Raw genomic sequence first — 27,481 nt, forward strand, 5'->3', positions numbered from 1 at the left:
TCATGTGTGTACTTTCATAAATATACCTAGAGTCAGTATGAGCAGGCAGAACTTCATTAGAAGTTTTAAAGTCTTCAGCTCTACTTACATCAATTGGTGACTTTGAATATTTCAACATTCCATTATCCAGGACAAAAAACCTCTGAAATTATAAGAAAAAAATCCAACAACATTCTTTCTTAATGAGCAGATGCAATTTAAACTGTGTACAACAATTCACCTGGAGAAGGATTACCCTGTAACAATTAAGGAACTGTATTTATCCTCTCCTTCCAACCCCAATTTGGGGGTTGGAAGGAGAGGATAAATACAGTATTAAATAACTTTCTTGTTTGTTTTTTGACAACAATTATCTTTTAAACAAAAAAAAGAACCTAGATTCTTATTATGTTCTAGGCTTATCTTAACAAACTTTGACAATGAAGGTGGCTTTTTTTCAGTTTTCCAGGCAATGTAATAAACTTTCTAAGAGACTGTGGGACAAGAGACATGTATCTGTTTCTTTATTTTGTTCCCGTTTTTCTTCCCACAAAAGCTGGTCACATTTCAAATTAGCAACCTATCTTCCCTATCCAGAAACTGAGAAGTTTGTCCTAGTGCAAGATCTAAATCTCAAAAGTAAGTCCATATGAGAGACCCTGGTCTCATGCAAAACTTTGTGCCTTCTGGCAGACCTGTACTCAGTGAAGTACAGATGAGATTGTAACTCAAGGTGCTGAAGACACCTTGTCTAGTGTTAATCCAGGTATTAGTGCCAGAACACATATTGCAGCATTCCCAGCATCATCCCCCAGTGATGGGAGGGCAGATGTCTCAGGTGTTGGTGATACAGGCTGAGCCACTGCACCTTCACTGACATGGGTACCAGGACTGGCCTAACCTGATGATGCCTGTTTTACTGCTGCACCATTATTGCTCTGAGCAGAATCCCCTATTCAAGCTGTATTTCTCCCTCAATTACAGCTGCCCTGGCTTGTCTGTACCAGATCACTCCAGCTGCTTTGCAGTCAAGTTAATGCAGACTTTGGCACACAGCATAAAGCCTAGCAGAAAACTGGACTTGAAATGACATTTGCTAACTCATGTTTATCATCACTAACTTTAAAAACATGTAAAGTAACAGCAAATAACTCATATTTTTAGAGTGTAACCTAAAGCATTAATCTATGTTGAAATCCCAGAACACAGCAAAATACTCTGCTTGATTCTCAAAGCTGTCATGACATGGGAAGGAATGGCAATGGTTTCCTCAGGTGAACCTGGCTAATTTAACACTACGAGCAGGGTTGGTAGTTGGACAGCAGAAAATCTCCCTCAAAGATGGTTCTAGAAATTCTGTCAGTCACACAACAGATGGTAGCAATATCCCACACAGGGCAGGAGACCAGTGCTTTTCCCTACCCCAGCTGAAACCAGCACATTTGGAGATATAACTTCTTGAATAAGATGTCAAAACAACAGGAACATTTTGGGTTTTTTTTCACAGGTATGGTCACTAACAACCTTCACAAGAATATGATGTTCATGTCATATTGCTCTGTCTCTCTAAGCTGCATACACAAAAGAAAATTACCTTTCATCATAATTTCATTCCAACACACACTGCACTTCAGAGGACGATAAGTTCACCAAGCTGTGCACATTATACCTGGTATTCCTCCAAAGCACATTCAGGACTGTCACAATATGACATCAGTGTTCAACAGATGTTGTATATGGCTTTGCTAGTAGAACACTAACACAGCACATGCTGCAATTATTGTCTCTGAAGTTCCTCACTGACTCTCAGCACAAAGTATTATTACGGAAACTCCAAGATACCCAGGCCAGCATTGCAAAAAAACCCAAACAACCTATTAACAAACCCAAAGTTTCAAAACATAAGTTCAGCACAGTTCCCAAGGTTAATGTAAGGCAGAGTAGAGGAGGATGTTAAAATGTGAAGTTCTTAATCACATTAAAAATTATCTACACAGGTAACTGCTCTAAATTCATCTAGATCATCAGTAGTGATTGCCTTTACAGAACTATGAAAGTTGGACTTCTCTTGCTCTCCTATAAATTAGTTCCTTACCAAAATAGACACTTTGCCAAATAGTAACACATTACTATAATGTATTTTAAAAGTGTGGGAGCAGTGGTTTATTCCATAAATTCTTATAGACTTCATTAATTGGTTTTTTGGAGGGTGAGATCAATTTGATTCACAAACTCCCTTTGGATTTTGAATACAACCTTAGGCAACAGGGACTGTGATTTGAGAGCCATGAACTGTGTCTGCAAACTAATTCCATATAGAGGTGGAAGAAAAAGTCATACACCAAAATCATGGGTATTTGACATCCTAAATTTGTCTAGACAAAAAAAAACCCAGCTAATAAAATAAGGTAATAATGTTCTGACTGGTTTATGGGACATTTACCTTGTGCCAACCTTTTAATGGCCATTTTCTCTTCTTCAGCATGAAACCTTCATGTTTGTCTGGCTTCTGGACATTGGTCTGGCCTATTTTCAGACCCTCTATGATTTCCCAGCTGTCAGGTTCCTGATGAAGCAGCATGAAGACACATTGATGAATTTATTTTGCACACCCATGGCAAAAAATTGCACTTAAAAGTGACACAAATTCTTCAATGCAAGACAAAGAGGAGGAGCCAGGCTTTTAAATCAACCTATTTAGGTACCAAACTACATGGTCACTATATTAGGCCTAGCTGTATCACATTTAGAACTACTAAACACAAACCATTTTCAGATGTCTAACCCTCACCAGGTAAGATGCATAGTAGGAGTGCCCTTTGTGATATCTCTTAATTATAAAAAAATTTAAATTTTCTGATCTTTAAAGTACAAGCTACATTGGTTCTGGATGCCCCAGTTTTTCCTCCAAATCAGAAAAACTAGCAGATGATGTTGCTTTATTGTTGATTTTGACTGTAGCTAGTGGGAATCTTCAAAGGCATTTTATGACAGAGTTTCACTTGCTAATTGAGGCTTCAGAAATCTGCAAAAAGATTTTTTTCCCTGCATTCATTTTCACTGTATTATGAGAAATTTATAGGAAAGCTAACTAATTTTCTCTCTAGAGAAAAACAGAGGAACAGTATCATTTGAGATACAATCAGTTGTATGCCTTTCGTGGAGCCAATTAAAGCATATTTCTGGTACATACCACTTGTTTTGCATGGTGACTGGTGCAGCTCAAGCCATATTTACAATGTAACACAGTGAACAGGTAAAGAACAATGTTGTTAAAGAGAAAAAGTTGGAGTCAAGTTTTCTTTTAGAATGTATTTCTATCCTCTTGCTATTATTGTAATTAAAAAAATTCTGCACCCGTTTAAAAATCTCTTACTGCCAGATTCCTCAGACTGTGGTTTACTAATTATACCTTGCAAAGCTGTAAACTTGCATTTTCTCAGTTGATCTGTCATAACTCCTAGCAATGTTATGAAAAGTTAACAAGAGAGGAAGGAGGTCATATAGCATCAAACATTTAAAGGGAAAAAAAATTGTCTCCACATTTCCAACAAAACCACTCAGAGCCAAGTGCTGTCAGTCTTTCACAACACCTCCAAATTAATTACACAGCCCTGATAACATCAACATTGCTGTAACGAAAATATAGTTGCAAAAGTAACAGCAAATTTCAAAACTATAATTTTGAATAAAGTCTTGGTATTTTGAGAAGGGTGAAAAGCTCTATCCCAAATAATAAACACTGCTGTAAATTTTAACAGAAACCTTCATTCAGTTTAGTTTCCCCTGAATAACCATGAACTAATTATCTCAATGACTGTAAATCCCCTACTCAAAATGCAGCTTTATTTAACTTCCCCATGTTTTGCTTCAATGTTTTATTTCCATTCTCTAGAGGAAGTACATATGTATTACTTTTTCCCTACATGGAAGTACTTAGCACTTGAAGGGAACAAATTAAACTTCAAGTTATACACCAGCAGAGAGTCTCTGCATCTCTGCCAACTGATTCTTCACCATATTGATTTCTCCTTTAGATGATCAGCTGCAGGCATAAGTCTTTTATCTACTAGATAACATCAGTATTGATTAATTCTCAACTAGAAATCACACAATCTCATACAGCTATTCATATAAACAAAAGACCAGATACAGAGGGATAAAATGAGTAATTATTCACTGCAGTGAGGATACTTGTCTCCTGCTGCATCAATGCTACAAGCTGTTTTTAAAACCCTCCTAACAATCCTACCTGTGCCTCATCCCACAGTTTTGGTGTGTTGAGATATGCCCAATACAAAGGCCATTATGAAGGAGAGACAAAAATGGGAAAAAAAAAGAAAGTGATACACTTGAAGAGTCCTCATCCAAGGCCAGTTCTCAAGCACAGCAGCAGTATTTTAGGACTTCAGTGATTCCATAGGTGTTCCATGAGAAACAGCCCTGTGCAAAGCACCACAACTGGGAGAACACAATCACAGCTTTCAGTGCCTGCCTCTGCACATGCCCCTTGTTTGGGGATTAAAGGAGCCACCACCAACTGCTTTCTCAAGTTTTGGCTGCAAAATATTTATTTTCCAAATAAAAATGAATATATTATTTCATTTTCCCTGGATGAACAGAATACTTCCTTTTGAAATTGTTTTACCAGGTCTGTTTCAAAACTTACAGATACTTAGTTTCAGGTTTTTATTTTCCACCAAATTTTCCAACACAGCACTCTCACCTTTTTCAGAAACAATCTTACTTTTGCAGCTGAAGTATCTTAAAATGAAGCTTTCTTTACGTGGAATTAGACTTGTTTGGAATCACTTATTCCAAAACTGAGCAATTTACCCAGAAAGAAGCTGGCTTCAAAACAATACACACAAGGCTTCACTTTTTACGAGGGCGATGTCACCCCTGCAGTTGCATCCTTTACTCTGCCTCAGGAAAGAAAATCTCAGCAAGAGCTTTTAAATTTCAAACTACACACAAGGGATGTTATTAGGACATATTTTTAAACTAATATTTATTGGCAGCATTTTTAGATTTGGATATTATTTGCTCTACCATAGTAAGAGGATATTGAACTGGAAAATTTCTCAAAGTCATAGAATCATATCAAATCCTGACTTTGAGGGGTCCCATAAGGATCACCAAGGTCCCTTCTAGCCCCATTTTCTGAGAAAGTAGAATTTGTTCCTGGGGCCATCCATGTGAAAAAAACAACCAGAAAAACAAACCAATCCTTAATTTTGTTAATATAACATCTACTGAAGATTACTGGCTCTTCTTACACCTCAGTTATAGAACAATAAGCTCCAGGGCAGACTCCCAATATACTCAAATGGTAGTGGCATACAAAACGCTGGACACAGAACACCTGAAGTGTTAGTCAAACTACTTTGTAACTCTAGAGGGAAACTCACTGCCCAGACTCCATCCCAGGCTTTTGCTTACCTTGGATAGAGAGAGATGATCACTTTCAAGGAACTGCTTGCTTAAAGAAGGGTCTGTGCTTCCTGAAGAAGCCTTTCGCTCCAAAATATGAACACTCTAAAAAAATAATTAAAGACAAAATCATGGCTCAAAACATACAAAACAACCACCTATCCATGGTTTACATGCACAAATGGCCTGCCTGCAGAGGCAATGTACTTCTCTCTCTTTATTACTGGATTTTTAATTAATTACTCTGTTTAACCTAGAAATGATGGTGAACTAAAAACAGCCAGGAAAGATGAGTAATGCAGTCCTTACCTCTACAGAGATTCAAAGGGCTCCTAACCAGGCCTCTCATGTTTTCTGTTAATATACAAGACACTGAGTGCACATACACTGCAGTCAGCACTGCCCTACATTCACTTCACATAACATATTACCGCCTCTAAAATATTCATTATCACACCTCAGCATTTTGTTATTGGCTTCTCAGCTGAGAAAAAGTAACACACTACACAAATGCAGTTGAATAGATTACAGGTATTAACAAGATCAGTTACTGTGTCTCAGCTGATGGCCTTGATGCTGAACATTCATGGAACACTGGGATCTTAAACCACTGCAGCTGCTTTTACATATCACAGTCCTATAAAATTTTATATCTTCAAAGCACTGTAATAAAAATGAAATACACAATGTCACAACTAGTCCTGAAAAGATTTCTATTCTTAAAACACATCTAAACGTGTCTTTCCATTTTCCAGAAAATGGAAGCATGTCTTTCCATTTTCCAAAAACCCCTACTTTATAAAAGAAAAAGCATTTGTGGTACAAGAGAAAATTACCACAATCCACAGGCACAGATCTGCATTTTATTCTCTGGTGAAATTTTGCTACATCTCATCTTACTATTTGGTAAGAATTCTACCACAACATGTCATTAGTATCTCTTTGGCATAAAATATAACTACTTCATTTCCAGGACAAACAGCACAATGACAAACTTGCAATTACCCTCCGAGAAGCATATGTTTTTCTCAGCTGAAAATGCCAATTAAGTTTTGTTCACAATTAAGCTTGTTTACATTGACTACAGAGATTACCCAGGTACCAGCAGCAGCAGCAGAAACAATCAGGAAATATAAAGGTACATGCAAATGGAAGTGTAAATATTATTGTTTACATAAATTATTAAGTACAGAAAGGACCATAACCAAACTAAATTAAACACAGCTATTCATTTAAATGCATAGATATAACAGAGAACAAATCTTGCTGCAGAGCAACACACAGACCTTCATTGTTCTCTTTCAAGTTGCAACTGTGAATGAGAATATTAAACATGGGAAGTGTCTCTGTTTTCAGTGGAGATTGATAAGCATCCCTACCACCATGCAACACTAATCAGCATTTATTTTCAGTTACTTTTTTAGATTAAATTTTACAGCAAAGAATGTGGAAAAGCAACAGTATTACATTACTCCATGGCCAACCACCAAAAAGCTTTGTCATTTATGTTTTAAATACTTCTGCTTTATCAAAAGAAGTTCAACCTACTTATTAAGTCCAGTGTATTTTACTAATCAGATGACAAAAAAATGTGTATATGTGTAGCACAAGTGTCTATGTTACATATCAAATAATTTAATAAACTAATTTGAGCTGAAAACCACAAAGTTCCTAATGAAAAACTTTCTCACCAAATAAAGGAAACGCTACTTTTGTACACAGTATGACATTTTAACAATATACAGAAGAACCTAAATCTGCTCCTCCAAAGAAGATTAAAATGTCTCTTGATTAGCATAATCAGGATGATTCCCAACATTCTTGCCAGCTTTGTCTGGCAGGCAGGAATCCATCCATCCTGAGATGGAGCAATGCCCAACACAGATGTTCTGAAGGTCTCATGTTCTCTCAGCTGGTGCAGTTTGTTGTTACATAACTGCAATTTCATTTTGTACAATATTTAGAGAGGAGTAGCCCAACAGCCCTTAGCTTGCCAGACTTCCAGTGACATTTTAACTTACATAATTTTAAGTCAGGAAGGTTTTGTGCCTTTTTTTTTAAATTAGCCTTCAGTCATTACAGTTCCACTTCAGTTGAGAAATACATTATTAGCCAGCAGCACTTTAAATAATGCTGACTTATTCAATTATTTGTCTGAAAATTAGAAAATTAACACCTTTTAAGTAAAATTGCCTTTTTTACATTCCTCTCTTTCAGGAGTGTTGGCTTGTTGTCTATAGATGCTTGCTTTTCAATTCTCTTTACTCATGACCACAATTACACTGATACAAGATTATTTCTTTAGATTTGTGACAAGTCTGTAGCACAATACTAAGAGACCACACTTGGTGCAAAATATTTTCCATTAACACATGTTATTTTTCTGCAAAATTACAGCTAGAAATCACAAAATTGCTTCACATTTTGAAAAGCAGCTAATTTTACAGTGCAAGATTTAGTTAGAATCAAATAAATAAAAATTATTTAAATCTTGACATTATTGTCAAGGGGTTTTTTGCATTTTAACATGAAAAACAGACCTGGAAAGAAGCAGTAAAAAAAAAACTAATAAGAAGGCATAAAGAGGCATGTCAACACTGTTTCTGGGGTTTATTTATAATCAAACCAAAAAATGAATAATAATCCATTAAACTAGGCACATCAATCAACATGATACTCTTATTCCTCTCCTAAAAATACAGACAGGCAAAATCAACGTCAGCATTGCTGCATTCCAGACTCCCCTCATATTTCAGGATCACCACACCATAGCTGGTTTCTCTTGGAGGAAAACACCAGCACCAGCATATTCTGTGTGCTCTAGAAAACCAATTCAACATAATTACAAGTTTAACTCCAATTACTATGTAATTACATTGCAACATCTTCATCCTAGCTACAATCCTTCATCCTTATGATTATCCACAAATCCATTACATAGGTGGCACACATTTGCCTCAAAATACCCCTAGCAAGCCAACATATGGGGAACACAAATGCTTGTTCCACCCTGCATTTTTTTTCCTCTTTCCCCAAGTGAGGAGGAAAGAAATTGATGGAGAAAATAAAATAGCACTATGATGGTGAACCATATTCTCATCTTCTCTGGAAGACAAGAATGGAAAACATATTTTACAATATCCTTCCATGTATATTGCCAACTTCTTTTCTCACTTTGGACTTTAATGACTCATACAGCTCATTATTCTGGTTTTGGGTGGGACAGAGCTCATTTTCTTCCAAGTAGCTGGTATAGTGCTGCGTTTTGGGTTCAGTATGAGAACAACATTGAAGGCACAGTGATGTTTTGGCTGTTGCTGAGCAGCTCTTACCCTAAATCAAGGACTTTCCAGAGTCCCATACTCTGCCAGTGAGGAGGTGCATGAGGAGCTGGCAGGGGCATGGCCAGGACAGGTTTTCCCATTTCTTTCCTCTGCTTCTCCTCCCCATTCCACCAGTAGGGTTGGTCTCCATCAGACCAGAGGGTGGAGACCCTAATTTACTTTACTGAATCTGACTTCCCATTAAAACAAAAGATATTCAACTGTTTTCACAGGAAAGGTAAGGAAAGAAAATCAATTTTGAGTAAGTGGAGACAGAAAATCCAGTGAATGACAAGTCTGACACTCATGCCTCTCCCTTCTGCTTCACTCTTATTTACTTAATGGAATGACTTATATTTAATGCAAAGACGTCTCTATAATTTTTTATTTATTAATTTCCAAGAAAAAGATGAACTGGTGAGGATTTCATCACTTACATTTGACACAGACTCTCTGTAGTTAAGAAATGCGCACAACATGTGGTTAACAGTTAATTCCTTAAAAAGATCTGATGGATCATTTTGCTTGCTCACAGCATTCTAGCAGTCTCCAACACCCATAACTGTGGGGCCTATACATACACTGTCCTACAACAGCAATTCAAAGAAGAGCTTTTCTGTCTGGGATTTTTGTCTCGATTTTTTCAATTCAAAGTACTAACTAGTGCATCTGTTATTATTTGCCAGTCACTGGAATTCTTTTTGCAACCTAACAAAACTGCATTCTTACTTGAATTCCATTTAGTACGAAGTGCAATGTTTAACCACTTTCTCTCACTTAAAACCACACGATTTTCTGGTTATCTGAAACACAGCACAAGTAGTAAGGCAGACAGATTTGACTGCATACATGCCAATTTTAACTACCTTCTAAACAAGCTGTGATATATGCCAAGTTAATCTGCAATATTACTTGCAAAGGGAATAACCTTGAAACTTGCTTTTCTCTTAAGATGCTTCTTAGCCAGCTCTGGCTTTCCTCCCGCTAATGTTGGAAGAAAGACAGATTCTTCAATATAATGGTGAGAGAAGAGTGAGTGCAAAGCAAAACAACCATATCTCATCAATGTGCATCTCCTTTCTATCTTCTAGCACAGTTTTTTAATTCTTGTAAAGCAGTCATGGTCCTATTCCTATCCTCAGTCTCTTCTATTGGCATTTTTCCATAGCTGTTCTCAGCAATCTCAGCATCAACTAACTGACAAAGGAGCTTAGCAATACTTTGTGAATAGCACACAGTTAGCATTTTTTTTCTTCTTGTAAGACATTTTCATCTTGAACAGAAATGTACTTAAGAGCAACATTTTCTCTTTGTAACCTTTTTACTGAAAGATAAGTCTATATAAGATACAGTTCTGTAGCATATGAATAATATCCAGGTATGCATGCCTACTTCTTTCCTGGGATATGCAAAGTAAACCCCTCTTGTGTAACAGAAATGTCAAGGATTTGTTAGCTCAGGAGCTGTCAGCCCTTTCCAGCTTTGGATTGTACTTCATGTCAATGCTTCTAGGCTCTAGCAGCAAGGAAGGCTTTGCTTTTCAAGGTACTTTTTGACAAATTCTGAAGACAAATAAGCTCTTGCTCTCATGAAGAGCTTCTTGGAGGGAATCATTAGCACAACTGGATAAAGCAGAAAAGAGCTATCTATCATTGTACCAGCAACCTTTCTTTGGCTAGAACGATGGTTTGGAACAACTGCCAAGTCACAGCCTGAGTGTTAATGACAATCTTCTCCCTTTGCACCTACCTTAAGATAGCACAAACAGATAAATTTACAGTGTCTGACAGAATTCAAATTTCAGCTAAGGATACAAAACTTTTATTATGATTATTGAATGATCACAATTAAAAGGCTTGATATTTTGTTAAATAGTCTTAGGCTACCACTTCATTTTAATGATGCTGATAAGGTTTAAAAGAAAAAAGGGAGAAAAATAAAATTACGTACACAAAAGAAAATAATTCCTTGATGTGTTAGGTTTTTTTATGAATAAAACATTATAGACATGAAACGGAGACAATGTTAACACAAATGATAAATGAAGAAGCTGGACCTGACTTTTAAAAAGTGCATAGGTTCAGAAGAACCTTTCTTCCTGTGACTCTCTCTCTTCTTTCTGCAAGTTACCTACTTATCCTTTCTCAATAGCCTTTAAACTTCAATTTACACAGTATAGAGGAGATAGGAAAAAGAGAGGCTGAAAAACTTTTAATCCTATTTTTTTTTTACATGAAATATTATTCTACTAGGGGAAAAAAGTTTTTTATGTAATCACTTCAATTTCAGGGTAAAGTATTTAATAAAAACAGGAACACAGAATGTCAAAATAGCAAATAGCATTACTAAGGCACACAGTTATCTGTCTAATAGATTTGTATATTTTGCATGTGGATAATCCCAATCACACACAACTGCCTGGAAAACAGAAGCCTCCATATCATACCTGACATCACCCTCCCTCTTCACCCTTGTGCTTCTCCTCTCCACTGAAGAAATGAAAATACAATCATGCTTCTCTTTCTTCTCCCCCATTTGTTTCCCAGAAATCCCAAATGACACTTCAGAAGAGTTGCACTTTTTCCTTCCAGATTCGTGTGTGTGTGTTGCACTTTGAGTTTCTGTATTCTGAAGGAAAGTGAGACATGTTTATGTAGGACATGTATGCATGTGGGAAAAAAATGAGACAAGAGGAATGCAAAAGTGACCATGTTCTGGAAACACCACCTTAAATTATCTATCATAATTTGCATGGGTAATTAAGCTTTTATGAGAGCAATTTCCCTGTTTTGTAACAGAAGATAGCTACAGGCACCATTTCTAATCAAACTGACATATTTTTAAAAGATAAATCTTTCTTCATAGCCCACATCTGAACTTCAGCATTCTCCCTGCAACCTGTAAAGCACTCCTAGAGGTAGGATAACTGAGGTAGCAGTGTTTATGAAGCTCAGAGAATTCAGTGTACACTGAGCCCCCTGGGACAGCCTGGTATGAATGCTGTCACTGCCTCTCCTTGACTGCTCCAGACCATTTTATTTCTTCAAAGCTTTAAGGCCAAGTCTTTCTTGTGAAGAGGCAGCATCTCCATCTATTAATCTCCAGGTCCGTGCTCTGGATCTTGTCTCTACACCACTACAGTACCACCAAAGGCAGGAGCACATGGACAGATGTACTTCTTCTGTTTGCTGTCTAGCTCTCAGGTAAATTCCAGGCAGAAAGACAGGCACAACATGAAGGACATCTGCTGTGTGCCTGCAGGCTACCTTCACACACACACAGCCAGCCTGACGCACCCAGCTCTACTGGGATCCCGGGCACGTGCTCTGCCACTGCATGCCAGCAGCCTTCCCTCAAGGATTCCCAGCACTGCACAAAGTCTCATCCTTCCAATGCACCTTCCCACAAGGATTCCCAGCACTGCAGAATGTCTCATCCTTCCAATGCACCTTCCCACAAGGATTCCCAGCACTGCACAAAGTCTCATCCTTCCAATGCACCTTCCCACAAGGATTCCCAGCACTGCAGAATGTCTCATCCATCAGCATCAGTACCTGGGGGTCTGCCTCACCCCTGGGATCAACCTGTGCCTATTCCCTCCCAGTCTCACTTGCAGGGGTTCCTATCTCATCCCCAGATAAACCTGTAGTCCAGAGAGCTTCACTGTCTAAGTTCAGCCAGCTTCTGATTGTGTGTAGTCTAGTTCACTCATCAATCTTACCACTGAAATGATAAAAATCTTACTGGTCTGAAATTTATGATTTTGTTTTTAAAAGGTGCTGTGGCACTGAATGTAACATAACATTCACATGAATATTGTACAGCTTGAAAAGTTACACTGCTTCAGACATTTTGTCAGGCACTGAAGACCCACTACCTTCCAAACCTAAGGAAAATTTTCACACTCTACCAAGGGCACAGGAAAAAAAAATGTTGTAGAGCAGCAGCAACTAATCAATTTAAAGAATAATTGCATGTTTTTGTTAACAATTTTGCCATTTCATTCTTTGGCTCCCTCAGAACATTTGCTTGCTCCAGTGAGTTGTTGCCTTTAAAGTACTCAACACTTCCTGCTGTAATCCTGCTTCAATAGTTTTATGCAAAGGGAGTTAATTAGGAAAGCGAGCAAAAGAGAATTACATCACTGTAACAACAGCACTTGGCATTTAGTAGCCTCTTTAGCTTGAAACTCTCAGAAAGATTAATAATTATTATTAAAATAATCCTCACAAACTACTGCAAAATAAAAAGGCTTCTCAAAGTCTATGCTGTGCTACAGAGCAAAGCTATTAGTATGGCTGCACGTTCTCAGGTCTGTACTGTGTCTACCAGACTGTCCAGCCTTGCCTTTCTCTTTTTGAAGTCACAGAGAGACAGGAACAAGTGGAAATCACAGGTAACCAACAAGAATATTTTTCCCAGATGTCACATCAGGCTGACAGCCATGAGCAAGCATGTAGCTGCTGCCCACTTTCAGAATAAAAGGTACATAAATGTGCTCAGACGTCTCTTCCACATGGAATACATTAGGTTATGTCACATTGCAATCTTGCATGAGCAGCACTGTCTAAGCATCTCCAAAATGCTGATATCCACCTTAGGAAATACCACTTTCAGGAGACCACTTTGACAATTAAAATACAGTGGTTGCAAAAACCTAAGTAGGCATTTTCCAGTGCAGACCTTTAGGCAAGACCAGAGCCTTGGAAACAAGCTCTGCTTTTAAATTTCATGGCCAGGTAAACATTTTCAGCCCAAACTCAAGTGTTTTGTGAATCCCTTGGGTACACCCCTTCTATTAGTCAATACTGCTTGTGCAGAAGGGAAAAAAAAAAACAAACAACAAGCCATATTAAAACCTGAAAAGCAGATCTTTGCTCTGGAAAATCTTTTTTCCTCTTCCTTCAAAGCTCCCACCTTTCACTCTTTACATATGGCTACAAGACAACAGTTGTTTGAAATATGAAATCTCTCCAGGTGAAGAGGTGACAACACAAGGCTAAATGCAATAGGACTAAAAGCTTTTCTTCTTTTGAGATTGCTGTGTAGGAAAAGAACCAAGGATTTGTTGAAAAAGCAAACTGGTAAAGAAAAACACAAAAAGAGTGAGAGAATGGTGATCTCCCCCATAGAAGGCCAAAAGGAAAGTTAAGATGTTAGAAGAGAACTCACACTTAAAAGATAAAACATTGCTATATCCATTTTTACATTATGTATTAGCTAGCCTTTAGGTGATGGTCAGAAAAGTCAACTGTTCACAGTTTCAATATTATTGTTCTCCTGTATCACCCCCTCTGCTTATTAGCCTGAGGTCAGGCTCCAATTTGCCAAACTGCACATTATTAACCCTATGATGTATTTACTTCTTTCTTCTCAGCACAATATTACAACCCACACATTGCAGAGAATATATAATGTATTACAGCATGCCTCATGAGCTGCATACTTGGTCAATAAATAAAATACGGAATGTTCATAAAGAACTTAAACCTATAAAACTGAATATACATCATATGATTTTATCATAGTCAGCTGTACTTCTAAGAGTTGTTAGTTTTCCTCCATGTTGCTGTGCAGCAATATAAAGCCAGACTTTTCAGAGCTTCCTCAGGGATGAAACACAAGAATCTACCTTGCCAATATGGCCCACAAAAAGGCCATCAGAATTTAACTTTTTATGCTACCTTTTGTACAAAACTCTTATTCACAGTGGAAGTGACAGGTTTCATGCTCTGCAACAGTTCCACAGCAGGAAATCTGTTGCTTCTCCCTTCTGAAGTACTCCTTATCAAGGGTATCACAGCTGCCTTGCACCCTGTCCAACTCAGGGGTTAAACAAAACGGGTCCTTTCTGGGTCTTCTACCATCTAATCATCCAAATTAAACACACTTTAATGAAAATTAGTAAGAAAAATCTGAAATCAGTTTTTTTTAGTTATTGTTGGCTTAATTATTAGTCATTGAGTCTGCAAATAAGCAATGTCAAAACTTTTGCTGACTGCTAATTCTCTTAGGTCATGTATATTGTACACATAAAACAGATACATTAAAATGCCAGCATTATATACAGCATGACACTTTCCACTCTCCCTAAAATGATTTATCATAGTCATGTTCATACTCATTCAGCCTCCTGTATCATAATTTATTGGGAAACTGTTCCTTAATTGCTGGTCTGACTTTGACAAGAATTATATGATGAGAAGGTTTCAGTCATTAACCATCCAGAAATATCCAGTGTTATCCTCACATATGACAATAAAAGCTACATTGGCACTTCATCCAGTCACATCACTTTCCATATTCATTTATATTACCAATTTAGGAAGGGTGCTTTTCCACTAGCTGCTCTGAAGAGTCCAAGGAGGCAGCACGACAGAGTTTTAAAGCGTTTTCAAAGTAAAATCCAACAGCCACTGAACCAAAATCCCCTAACCCCTAGCCATCACTCTGTTTGGGCAAAAGGGCAATGAAAACTAATATACATAAAAACCAATATACATAAAAACAATACTATAAGCAAGGAAAGAAATTTAAAATACAGTTGTTACAGTTGGTGGTGGGATGAAATGGATGTTTTACTGTGTGTACATGCAGAGAGGAAGTGTGCATGCTCCTTGCCCTGGGTACAGCACCACTGCAGTCCATTTCTGCTGCAGCTCTGTTTCTTTCTGCAGAAGAAATTGCTCACCCATTCATTCTCCTGCTTTAACACTGAGAGAACTGAGGCAAAAAACAAACGCCTCAGAGTAGCCCTTCCAGTCCACATTTACATGCCTAAGTACTCACTAAGCATCATCACACTTTATGGGATCCTCTGGATGCATCACACCATCAACCTTTGCAGCATTATTTTAAAATCATGCTTCACATTTCCGTGATCAAATATGGACTAAATTTAAGCATCCATTTCATTATGATGACAGGTATACCTTGCACTGTACTGTTGCTATGGTAACAGATGTGGTAGCCATCAGATTTATGGTAAAATGTATTCACAAGAGGTTTTTGGTTTGGCTTTTTTTTTTTTTTTATTCCTAATTGCATAGTTGGGTCGAACTAATTACAAAGAAAACTCAGAGAATATGCTCTTAGCTGAGACCAGCAGCTCCTGCCAGTCTTGCATTTACCTTCTTTGGGCTTAAATGTGGGAGATAAAATACACAGATGCTTTAAAGAAATGATATCAAAATTCTTGCTCCAGATGGAACTAATGAAAAATTATAAGGTTATATCCTAACCAAGATTTAACTAACTACAGCTATCCAAAGTTCTGTGCACTGCAAAAGGGAAAATATTTATCACCTGTGAGAAAATACTTTTTGGACCTTCTTAAGCAATAGAAATTATTAAAAAAATGCACACACATTTCCTGCCTGTTATTGAGCATACATCAGAATTCTTCTCCTGATTTAAAGTTTAAAAAGTACCCTGTGGTGAGACTATCTACATTCAAACCTGTAAATTTTACAGTTTTCATTAAAAACTCTTGAGTTTCAAAGTTTTCTTAAGAGGTAAGGGAAGAAACTTCCTCAGCAGCAGCTGAGAAAACAGTATCAGAGCTGCCATACAAGTAGCTGGGAAAATATTCCTAAGCCAATGATTTTTATTTGAATTTTTTTAAATTATTTGCCTCTTTCATGGATCACACTTTTAAAATATGTTTCTGGTCTAAACCAATTTTTCTGTATCAACCTTTGCATTTGTAAAATATGTGTGTAAGAACTTATCTGAAATCTAATACACAGCTCTGATATTTGCTGAAGTGCTCCCACCAATCACATGGCCACACTGTACACCCAGCCCTCAAAAAAAACCCCACAGGAAAGCTCAAATTGCCATGAGGGGAATTAATACAGTCTTCATCTCAAAGAGATCCTGGAGAATTTCATCAACACAAACAAGAGTCTACTAAAAATGGAAGTCTAACATAACTGGGTTAGTACTCTATGAGGTAGTACAATCAGTGTTAATTTGTAGTGAAACAAATAATATTTAAAATGTTAAGTGCTTACAGAAAGGATGAACAATATGGTATTTAAACTGAATTACCACTTTCTAAAACAATAATTTATCTCTGTTATTGGATTTACAAAAAGTGATATTCACAGATGACACAGGACGACTTTAAGCAACTGCAGGCTCATGCTGCCAAAGAAACTACTTCCCAAAAGACTCCAGAGCATGTTTCCTACTTGTCCATGAGATTATATACTTCCTGTTCCAATGCTGTACACCAGTGCCCTTGCTGCTTCTAAATCTTTTTCAAGCCACTTTAGGAAATCGAAAATGTAAATTCAAAAAATCAACAATTTTTGGCTGCAGTGCTATCATCCAATGCTATAAGCAAGCAAATCTAGAGCTAACAAGAACAGCCACATTACAGGAGTAAATCTATCATCCCACCAGATGGTACCAACAACTGGAGTATTTACTTACCTGCCTCCTGTCTCTCTGTGACGATGATGAGGAGGAGGCACTTCTATGTGATGGAGTGGATGTTTTGTGAGCTGGAGATATACTCTTCTCCTCTGAACTCATCTTTGCAGCAGAATTGTATTGATGATCTTGTGCTCTTATCGCTCATGGGCAAAAATGCAGGGGATAGTCTTCTGCATCCTTCTGTTTCACAGTTTATGGACAGCCAAAAAAGAAGTCAGTCTCAGCTGAACTCCACCTTAATAAAGAAAAATGGGAGAGAAAGAGTGGATGAACATCCCCTCGCTCCAAAGTAGCCCTGCAGCAAAGAAATCTGTTAACTATTTAACACAACACATCTCTCAGTCATTTACTCCCCTTCCCAACAACTATCCAGCACAAATACAAATGCATTGTTCTGCATTCTCACAGAAGAGAATGCAGAAGTGGTATTATTTAAAAATAACAACCAGAAGTCGTTGAAGTGGTATTACTTTAAAAAACCCGAAGGAAAGGCTTAAGTAATTTACAGCAATTCTCAGGCAAAGTTTACAAACCCTTGATAAGGGGGTATTATCCTGCCTAATATCATGACATTATCAAGTAACTCCTTGGGACTTCCCTTCCCTATAGCACAGATACCACTGAACACCCCATTATAATCAGTACCTTGTAAAAATCCTGCAGTTAGATCAAGAACTATTTTAAAAAGCAGGTGCCCACATATTTGAAAAAGCAGGTGCCTCTCTCAAAGGTGTGCCCTCACCTGCAGAACCCAAGGCTTCACTGAGGCAGGGGGAGTGTGTGGCTGGGGTCCTTTGGCTGTGGCCAGGGCTCACCCACACCAGTGCAGGGGGTGTTCCCTTTCCTGTTTACTCAGCCACTGCTGGTACACCACTGCTTTACAAATCGCAGGAAATGTCTCTCACTTCTCTCCACCCAAACCTTTTATTTCCACCCACAAACACAAAAGCAGACACTTAAAGTAGCACAGAGGATATTTGTGTCAATAAATTGTCAAACACTACCTGTCAAACCCTATCAAAATGCTGCAGGTGCACCATGACAGCTCAGGAATGGAGCTACCCTTCTCCACATTTAACAGATCACCGTGATTTTGCTTCAGCTGCCTGATACAGAGTCTGATCTTCCATTAACCTTGGATAAAATTGTTCCCTGAATGAGATGTTAGCTTCAGGCAGATGACATATCTTCTCCACTGCCCTCCTAATTTTGAAATAGTGCCCTTCCACATTCACTGTGCTGACAGCACACCAAGGGTCAGCAGAGCACAGCTAGCTGCAGATGGGTGTGGAGAAAGGTGCTGCCCTGCACCATGTTAAATCAGACCAGGACAAACATACATTAACACTCAGACATGACTGCACACTCAAGAAATGATGCCATAGTGAAGACAAAGCTCTAGCTTCTCCAGACACAAGAGATAAACATGGAGGAGTATCATCCTGAGCCCAGATACCCACACAGAGGCAGCTAAATAATGATTTACATACTGTCCCCAGCTTCTGAATACGGCACCCTAAGAAAAATGCTCCTGCTGGAGCCAAGATCTGTGATTACTCAAAACCTTTTCTGTTTGCTGTAGTAAGGGAGAGTAGAATGACTTCAGTTTACTAGTTACCAGTAAGTTGCAAGTATGAATATCTTCCATATCTTATGAATGAGTTTCAATCCCCACCAAGGAGTCTCCCACAGAATTACAAACCCAGATATTACCCACAGAGGCCACACAGCATCCCAGTGACACGAGTGGGAGGACATGGCTGTTCCAACAGCAAAGGCTGCCCACATTCCCTGAACATCTTGGTGAATTCTGTGTTCTTTTCAGGATGACAAGTTCCTGCTAGAAGAAGCCTAAGAAGATTGGTTATGCCAAAGCCAGCTACAACAAGACTAGAATTTGCAGGAAGAAAGAAACAAGCTGCACAGCACATTTGTTTCAGAACTTCAGAGGGAAAACCTAATGAAGATGAATCCAAAGAAAGGCTTTTCCTTTTATCCTAGCATACCAAGGGACTGCTGGTCTAGTTTAACAGCATTTTCATATCCTACAAATGCATTGGGGAAATTTCAGTCAAAGAGGTGTACCAACAGGGATATCTCAAGGTCTATGCAATTTTCATTTAAATAAAAATTGAAATGACAAAAATTAGAACAAAAATATAATCCTAGTTCACAGAGCTGTGCAGTTATTTAATAGGAAATCTGCAGTCACTTTCAGCTATGAGGTCACTGAATTTTTTTTAGCAGAGCAGCCTTCGGGGAAATAAAAATCAAACCCTTTTTAAAACATCTGATCTTCACTCAGTTGACTCAAGTGGAAAAATTTATATTTAGTAATAGCACAGAAGGACAGTGGTCTGGCACTTCAAGCGTGTTCTGAGGGCTCTTGAAGCAGTAAATGCTGTTGTAAGAAGCAACCACAATGCTAGCAAGCAGTACCAAGAAAAACTGGTCTGTAAATAGCTGCCAAGTTTGGGATTCTGTCGAGCATGGGCTTTTTCTTTTGAAAGGTATTAAATAAAAGTAGTGGCTTACACCTGAGCCAAGCTCCACACTGGTTCTGTTGTGGTCTCCAAGCACTAAAAGCTGAACCTAACCAGCAACTTGTTCAAACCACACTGACTTGTGACCACAACAAAACAAAAAAAACCGCCAAAAATACTAAACCACCCCCTTCACAAATAAAAGAAAAGAAGTAAACATTTCTTCTTGCCCTATTTCACAGCAAAAATAGCTTCAATACTAAACCACTATTACTTACACATAGAAATTTCTGATTAAGAACAGTGCAGTTCAGGGTTAAAAAATCAAAAAAAGACAACTGGAATATTTGAGAAAACATTACTTGTAAGCAAAGTAAAATAAATAATATTATGCAAATTAGCAAAACTTAGAACAGAGCTCTTTCTTATTGTTCTTGAACGCTGAATTTGGAGTCTTTCTATATTGCTAAGGGTCTATCTTCCAATTTTTGCTTAAAATGTGAGCAATAGATCTTTTTTAGAGCATGTTAGAAGGAATAAATCTAGTGGAACTGACATAAAGAGATGCCAGTCTCTCTAACTATGATTGAAGCAAGCAATCAGAAATCTAATTTTTGGCCAACAAATTGAGTTTACCAAAATGAAAATTATGCTTTTGAAACATTTTTAACGGGGTTTTTCCATCAGTCACTGGCAATTTTGCTGCTGATTTCAATGGGAACAGAGGCCCTGAACATGGCAGTATGTGTCTAGAGAGTAACAGAAAATCTAAAAACACATTCAAAAACTACGATGATGGGTTTTGGGTGAGTGGGGATGACCTCCTCCTGGTAATCATGCATTTGTTCTGATACTCTTTCCTGACAAGTATAAGGCAAATTTTATTATCCCTTTACTTCACAGCAACTGTATCCTCTACATGGAAGTACTTTAATCAATTTCATCGGGAATCAATCAGAAAAAGAATAATGGCAGAGGCAAGGGTAACAGTAGTGGCTGTTGGTTATTAATTGCTGCATATCCAAGTAATATCAACTTGTAGGCTGCATTTTGCACACCCCAGTTAAATCACCCATGAGCTGCTCAGAACCACCTGTCAGTTCAGGACCAGAAAATGTCACAGGGCATTGGCCTGCTTGAAAGCTGCTTTGCCATGAGTTCCCAAGGCAGGGATCATTCACTGCTTCCAGCACACAAGAAGAGACAGAGCCTGGAATGCAAAAAGCAAACACTGCAGAGAGATTTTGGCCATTCAAAAGTTTCAGTGGCCCAGCTGAGAGTTTTGTCCTCAACTTTCTTTTGTTGGCATCTCAACTAATTTGGAATTTAAAACATGGTAATTATATACTGGTTCTGCAGTACATTGTTTTTTAAAGTTCTTTACTTATTTGTTATTTAAGGTGATGGGAGTCAAAAAGCTACAGATTCCCCATTCTTCATCCTTTCTCTACTTCAACTAAGATCTGAATATTTTTTCCTATACTATCCTAAAAAAACTATCCTAGTTTTTTTTAAATCTCATTTATTCTCAGTTCATTAGTGGTGTGGTTTGATACTTCCTCCCCCCCCCACCCTCTGGCATCTTAAATCAAGCACTAAACACATCTAAAAAAACCTTCATTCTTCTTTTCTGTCCTCAAAGGGTTACTGTCTTTTTCTGTCTAAATAAACAAAGGAAAATGACACTTTATTTTTCACATTGGAAACCACTGATTTTTAAACTAGAGATATTTTGCTAATCCCAAAGTCCTGCTGTCTATCATATGAAACAAAATTATTTCAAATGCATTAAAATAATGACCAATCCAGTGCCAAGCTGTGTAATGTGATTATTTTTATATTAATACTACTAAATACCTTGAAAAATAAGGAATCACTGAAACCTGCTTAGCTATTTCTCATTGCCTCTTGTCTTGGGTTACAATGATTGATTTACATCTTTTAAAGTATTTCCTGGAATTTTGTATATTGAACTGCTTAGTAATGTCGAAACACTGAAGGAGACACTGAATCTCTGTATAAAAATTCATTACTAGTCATTTTCTTCAATGAACAAACCACATTGTACCTGAGGTTGCACAGATTGTCATTATTTGAAATTTCATTTTAAAATTGATTATATTTTTGCTACTTGCTAAAATTTAAAAAACAAAAGGGAGAAGGGAGTAATGAAATGAAGAAAGGTTATTTTTACTGGGGAGAAAAAAAAATTTGAATGACAGGAGACAGCGTACCAGGGAGTAAACTGGGCAAAGACTTGGAAACACAAGCTGTATAAACTGCACAATTGGGTGACACAGAGCAGAAAAGCAGCATGTGGAATTGAGTATAAGCAAATTAAAGGTAGGAATGTTTGGCTATCATGCTTTACAAGTCATCACTGTATGGCAAGTCCAGTGACACCAAATAGGAAATCTCTGTCCTGTCCCATAATTTAAAAATGTTCCACCAAGCCTGGACCACTGCATCAACTGCAGCATGGTTTGTGAAAAAGCTATTAGCAGAAATGATGAAAAAGTACAGATACGTAAATTGTATCAATCCAGAGTGCTAAATAAATGCATGTCATATAAAAGATAAATGAAAGTTTTCAATCTGTAACTCAAAATGAAGTCTGGACTCAAATAACAGACTTCTGTGATTAATGTTATGTTGCTCCTCACTCTGATTGAGTCTTTGCTGCACGAGTGCCCAGAATACTTCAGTGTTTAATATCTCTTGTGATAGTGGAGTAATTTGAGAAGACAATTTAGAGCACAGAGATGAATCTTTAGACATAAATGAGACATAAGTATGCAACTGTCACTGGCATTCATTCAAGGAAAACATTCAAACTCATCAGGGGCTGCTTTTCGCTGGGGAAGGAAGATGTTTTGTGTGGTGCTGTGTCACACAGCCATTCAATATTTGAGCACTCCCTGAAGGCCAACTTTGCTCTCACACAATGAGCAATATGCAGCTGCCTCTCTCCCTCTTCACTCCTGACCTTCCATGCAGGAAAATCATAACCTGCCCTTGTTACAGTACATTAATGCTGCAAACACAAAAATAGGATGGAAATAAAACTTCTCAATGCAGTAGCAACGATGTGATGATTTAATAACCACTTGTGGGAAATAAGCAGTTTGTTGTTTTTCTTTTATAACAAACAAGAGAACTAATCTCTTTACATACACTATTTGAGAATAAGCCACATTACTTAGCAAAGTATTAACTTCTTAAGAAAAGGTTTTCACCAATTCATTTGAAGTTTTGTTTGCAGACCTCTGAGCAGTGAATTTTAAATAACTTATTAAATAATTAATAAATTAATTAATAAATAGATTTTAAATAACTGATTCAAAGATAGCAAAACAACACTCAATCTAAGGGAGACACTCATTATTTATTTTGAGGTCCAATATTTGTAAGTTGGAATAAATGAGGTGTTGTATGAAAAATGGGAAATCTAGATAGTACTAAATGATTTTTAAGGCAGAAGATATTAGAATTCATATGACTGTATTACCATTGCTCTTTTCAGGTACTCTGAAGAACTGCCTACTGAAGGTTTGGATAACAAATGTACATGTCTATTCTCAGACATTCATAACAACACTGGCATATGCAAAGTCTCAATCAGATATTATATACAGCAATGCACACAGTGCCTAAATACTGCCACAAATCATTCTCTATCCCTTATTCAAGAGGCTCTAGATCCTGCCTGTTAGCTAGGAAATGAGTCTCATGCAGCATTGCCCTGGAAAGGAGCTCTGATATAGACCAAACTCCTGCACTTAGCACAATTTTCAATTTCCATGATCACAGAATCATTTAGGTTGGAAATATCTGTAAGATCATGTCTAAAGACCTTTAACCCCATGCAATGCTACGGGCTTGGAAATAAGCAGCGGGGAAAGGGCCTGGGGGTGTCGGTCAGCAGCCAGCTGAACACAAGCCAGGGTGTGCCCAGGTGGCCAGGAAGGCCAGTGGCATCCTGGCCTGGATCAGGAATGGCCAGCACAGTCAGTACAGTGATTGTCCCCCTGTACTCAGCACTGGTGCGGCCAAACCTCAAGTCCTCTGTCCAAATTTGGGTCTCTCACCAAAAGAAGGACATGGAGGCTGTCCAGAGAAGCAGCCCAGTCACCATCCCTGAAGGTATTTAAAAGACACGTAGCTGCAGTACTTGGTGACTTGGTTTAGTGATAAACCTGGCAGTATTAAGTTGTGTTTTCATTCTATGATCTGACAGGTCTTTTCCAAATGTAATGATGGAAATGGCAAATGATGGTGAGCAAACAGTCAGCAGCAGGGCTGATGGTCTGCCTGAGATCACGGTGTGATCAGCAGTGTCTCTGCTGCAGGGTGATCACTCTCAGCCTTTCTCCTACATCACCTCACAGCTGGGCTTCAGCACAGCTCTGCTATCTCATGCTTGCTGTGTGCTTGGATGTGGGCACTCATCTCCTTCACCTCACTGATTGCTGTTTGCTAATTTAGCTAAATACATAACCAGACATAGACAGTAGCAATGCAGCCACTAAACTCAACTGATAACAAACCCAGGGGTTTTTGTGTCTTATTTCATATGATGACAGACAAGAACAGCACTTACCTATTTTACATGCAAACTCTTTCAAGACTAAATAGTTAATTGGCTAAGACACAATGTTTATGTCAATAAGAGCAAAGTCTAAAGTACCACTATTCTTAATTAGGATACCACTTCTCCTTGACTGATTGATAGTCAGGTATGCAGTGAAAGTAATGGAATAAAGGTTTTCATAGATGTCATCTTTTACAGCCCTACATTTCACAACCTCCCATGACAAGCATTTGTTGGAAGAATTATGAAGGAAATTAAAATAAATTAACATGGTGTTTCCCAAATGAGCAACCAAGTGTAAAAAAACCACTGTATTTAATAAGTCCTTAGGCTTTGTTCTGGTGCTCAGGTTAAGGGGTGGTTTTCATTTTGTGGTTTTGGGGTGTTTTGGTTTGTTTGTTTTTTGAGGGGGACAGTATGCAGGTAAGAAAATCTTGTAGGTTTTTAGCTTTTAAGGTCTACTTCTGTATGTAATCCTACATCATACAGAGCATATTCCACAGGAGACAGCTGTGCCAACAAAGATTGAGAAAGGATGACATTATTTCATGTCATCCTTAACAGAAGGTTGTGTGCCCCAACACTTGGTATAATTTCTTTAACTCTGAGTTATAATTTTTTTCCCTGAGCGGCTAGCCCAAGCATATCTCAATAATATAAAGACTATAACAGTATTAAGAAAATTACTTGCATGGGCATGTATCTCTGTATCTCACACAATTGTGACAGACTTCATCAAACAGACTGATGAGGTCAAAAACCAGATAATCAGATTCAGACAAGAAGAGGACAGCACAACATCTGTCTTTTCTATTTTCTGCTTGCCTACACGATTAAGCAGGGTTTCCTGCCCTTGCAGGGGCCCTGAAGCATTCATGGCAATTAGTGGAGTCCCAGTATGTCCAAACCTCCGGTTTAGATGACAATTTCAAAACAAACCCTCAACCCATCTGCAGCCTCTGAGGAGTGCCTCAGCAGCTGATGTGATCGTAGGATTTTCATCAGGAAATCTTTGTTGCTCCTCAGGCTGTTGCAGTAATGGAGCACTATTGATCAGTCTGGCACAGAAATGTTTTGCATAGCACAGAGTCAGCATTATCAGCCTCTGTCACGTGCGTCTGGAACAGACTGCTGAGAGCAGAGGGTTCAGTGCTACACAGATTCACAAATACACACAAATAAACACAAATGTGCAACCTATGCCAGTTTAACATTAAACAGGAAAAACTAACTGGTGGATGTTATCATCCTTTCTGGACTAACTTACATCTAGGATATATTTTTCAAAAGAAAAACCAAAGAAGAAGAATGCAGTACATGCTATAACATCCCTTTTTTAAAACTGAAAATACTGATGGGGAATTTTTCATTTCCATCCAGAATTTTTCAGAGAATTTTTCAATTTAAAAAAAATTAATCAAAACTCAGTAAGTGCTTTAAAGAATAAAACATTTTCATGCGTCCTTTGTTTTTCCCATTGGAAAAACCCTCACAATTTTCAACAAACTCTTAAAAAATAAAAATCATAAACCCTTTTTTTCCTTATTTTACTAACTATTTCTTTCTTCACCACTCAGTAACATGGACAAAAGAAAAATAGATTAGAACCCTCAAGACACTTCAGCAGGTTTTTAATAAAATTTCAACTGAACAGCAATCTAAGCAGAGAAACTAATTTCCTTTATAAAAAAGCTATAAAATATTTTCACAAAAATTGTACTAATCGTTCAGAGCACAGGAGGTCACAAGTTTCTTGTGACCCTTGAAATCCATATTGTCCGGCTTCATTTTTCTGCCCTTCATTTATTAAGTTATCTATTATTTCTCTGCATGTTTTATTTCTACTACCACAAAAACATTACATTTTAGCTATATGTTTCAAAACTACCAGTAAAAATTCGATTCACAGCAAATTAAGAGCTTCCTATTTTAGTGATCTTGAACATTATCATCAAATGTCCGTAGGAAGTTTAAAAAAAAATCAGTGCTGTCTTAATATAAACTCAATGTTTTTATTGGAAGGAATAAAAGGATAGAATTGATGGATTTTGATCAGGTCATAGAGAACAGAGAGAGGAGACACAAAACCAGCAGACTGGTCAGAGCTTCACCAACCAAGGTTTTTGGGGTGCTACGTGGAAGATCACATCCAGGATCAAAAATCAGAATGCAGTTTTATTCCTAGAAGTAATTAGCTTGAAAAATAATAAGGAGATCCCAGCTGCACAGGATAATGTAGTTAATGGCTTATAGGTAATCTGGGAAATATTGAGAAGGAACAGGGAGGCTGTATTGCCTCTGTGACTGCTACTAAATCACTGCATCCAGTTCTGCTGTCAGCATGGCAAAGACATTCACAAATGAGTTCAAGAGAGAACCGTAAGCATGACCACAAGATTGAAAAACATCACTACTAATAAAAGATTTATAGAGGTCAATCTATTTAGTTTGTCAAATAGAAGATTGAATTGTCAGAGGATGACAATCTATAGCCCACTATATGGGGGGAAGGAATTTATTGTTAGAATTCCTCTCAAAGGGATAGAAAAATCTTAGGGGGAAAAGGGGAGATAAATATATGCAGGTTAGAAAGAAAGCACAGATTTATAAAGGTGAAGATAATTAATACTGATAAAATAGGCTGAGGCTTACAATGGGTATTTGTGTAGAGGTATGAGAAGATATTTTCAGATCCAGACCACAATTTTCAAGGTCTGGGGGTTTGTTAAATATATTCCAAAGCTCAGTCATCACTGCTGATTTGGAAGAAGAAATTCATTCTGGGCAGCCTAATGACCCATTCCATGGCAAGAGTTCACATTAGACTGTAATGCAGCCTCTCCCTTTCCACAACTGAAACCAACCAACCCAGAAAAAAACCAAAGCAACACAGAAAAAGAGTGAAAAAATATAAGGAATATTTTTTTTTTTCTTAATTGTACCTCTGGTGCAGCCCAATTATCTTTCCACTTCAGGTTTTCCAATTTTATCCTCATCTGTCACTAGGCATTTATTAAGTCTGATCTTTTGTCTGGAACAATGTTAAATGTTCTTCAAGTGTAGAGAAAGAGACATTCTGAAAAAATGATATTTGTTTTTCTTACTGACACACATATTAAAACCTAACTTTCCATGGAAGAGCAGGAGCACATCACAAAGTAATTCTTTTTATCTCATTACTACACAAAGTTCTCTGTGCCTCACTCAGAGATCTTTTCATTAGAAAGTCA

At 37.8% G+C, this 27,481-nt stretch overlaps 1 protein-coding gene across 7 annotated transcripts in view; it reads right to left on the reverse strand.

Annotated features, from left to right (window-relative positions):
• The window catches only part of OSBPL6 (oxysterol binding protein like 6), a 91,192-nt gene that overhangs the window by 32,529 nt on the left and 31,182 nt on the right, over positions 1-27,481 (reverse strand). For all 7 annotated transcript variants that reach the window (XM_054278066.1, XM_054278071.1, XM_054278072.1 and 4 more), the window contains exons 2-5: positions 17,175-17,412; positions 5,422-5,517; positions 2,423-2,545; positions 89-142 (exon numbers count right to left, since the gene is read on the reverse strand). In XM_054278066.1, the coding sequence (XP_054134041.1) occupies positions 89-142; positions 2,423-2,545; positions 5,422-5,517; positions 17,175-17,276 (375 nt within the window). In that variant the 5' untranslated portion in view covers positions 17,277-17,412. The remainder of the gene's footprint in view (positions 1-88; positions 143-2,422; positions 2,546-5,421; positions 5,518-17,174; positions 17,413-27,481) is intronic.

The sequence above is a fragment of the Melozone crissalis genome, unplaced genomic scaffold (assembly GCF_028551555.1).
Source record: "Melozone crissalis strain CALT ecotype California unplaced genomic scaffold, PUWL_Pcris_2 ptg000023l_1, whole genome shotgun sequence".
Lineage (NCBI taxonomy): Eukaryota > Metazoa > Chordata > Aves > Passeriformes > Passerellidae > Melozone > Melozone crissalis.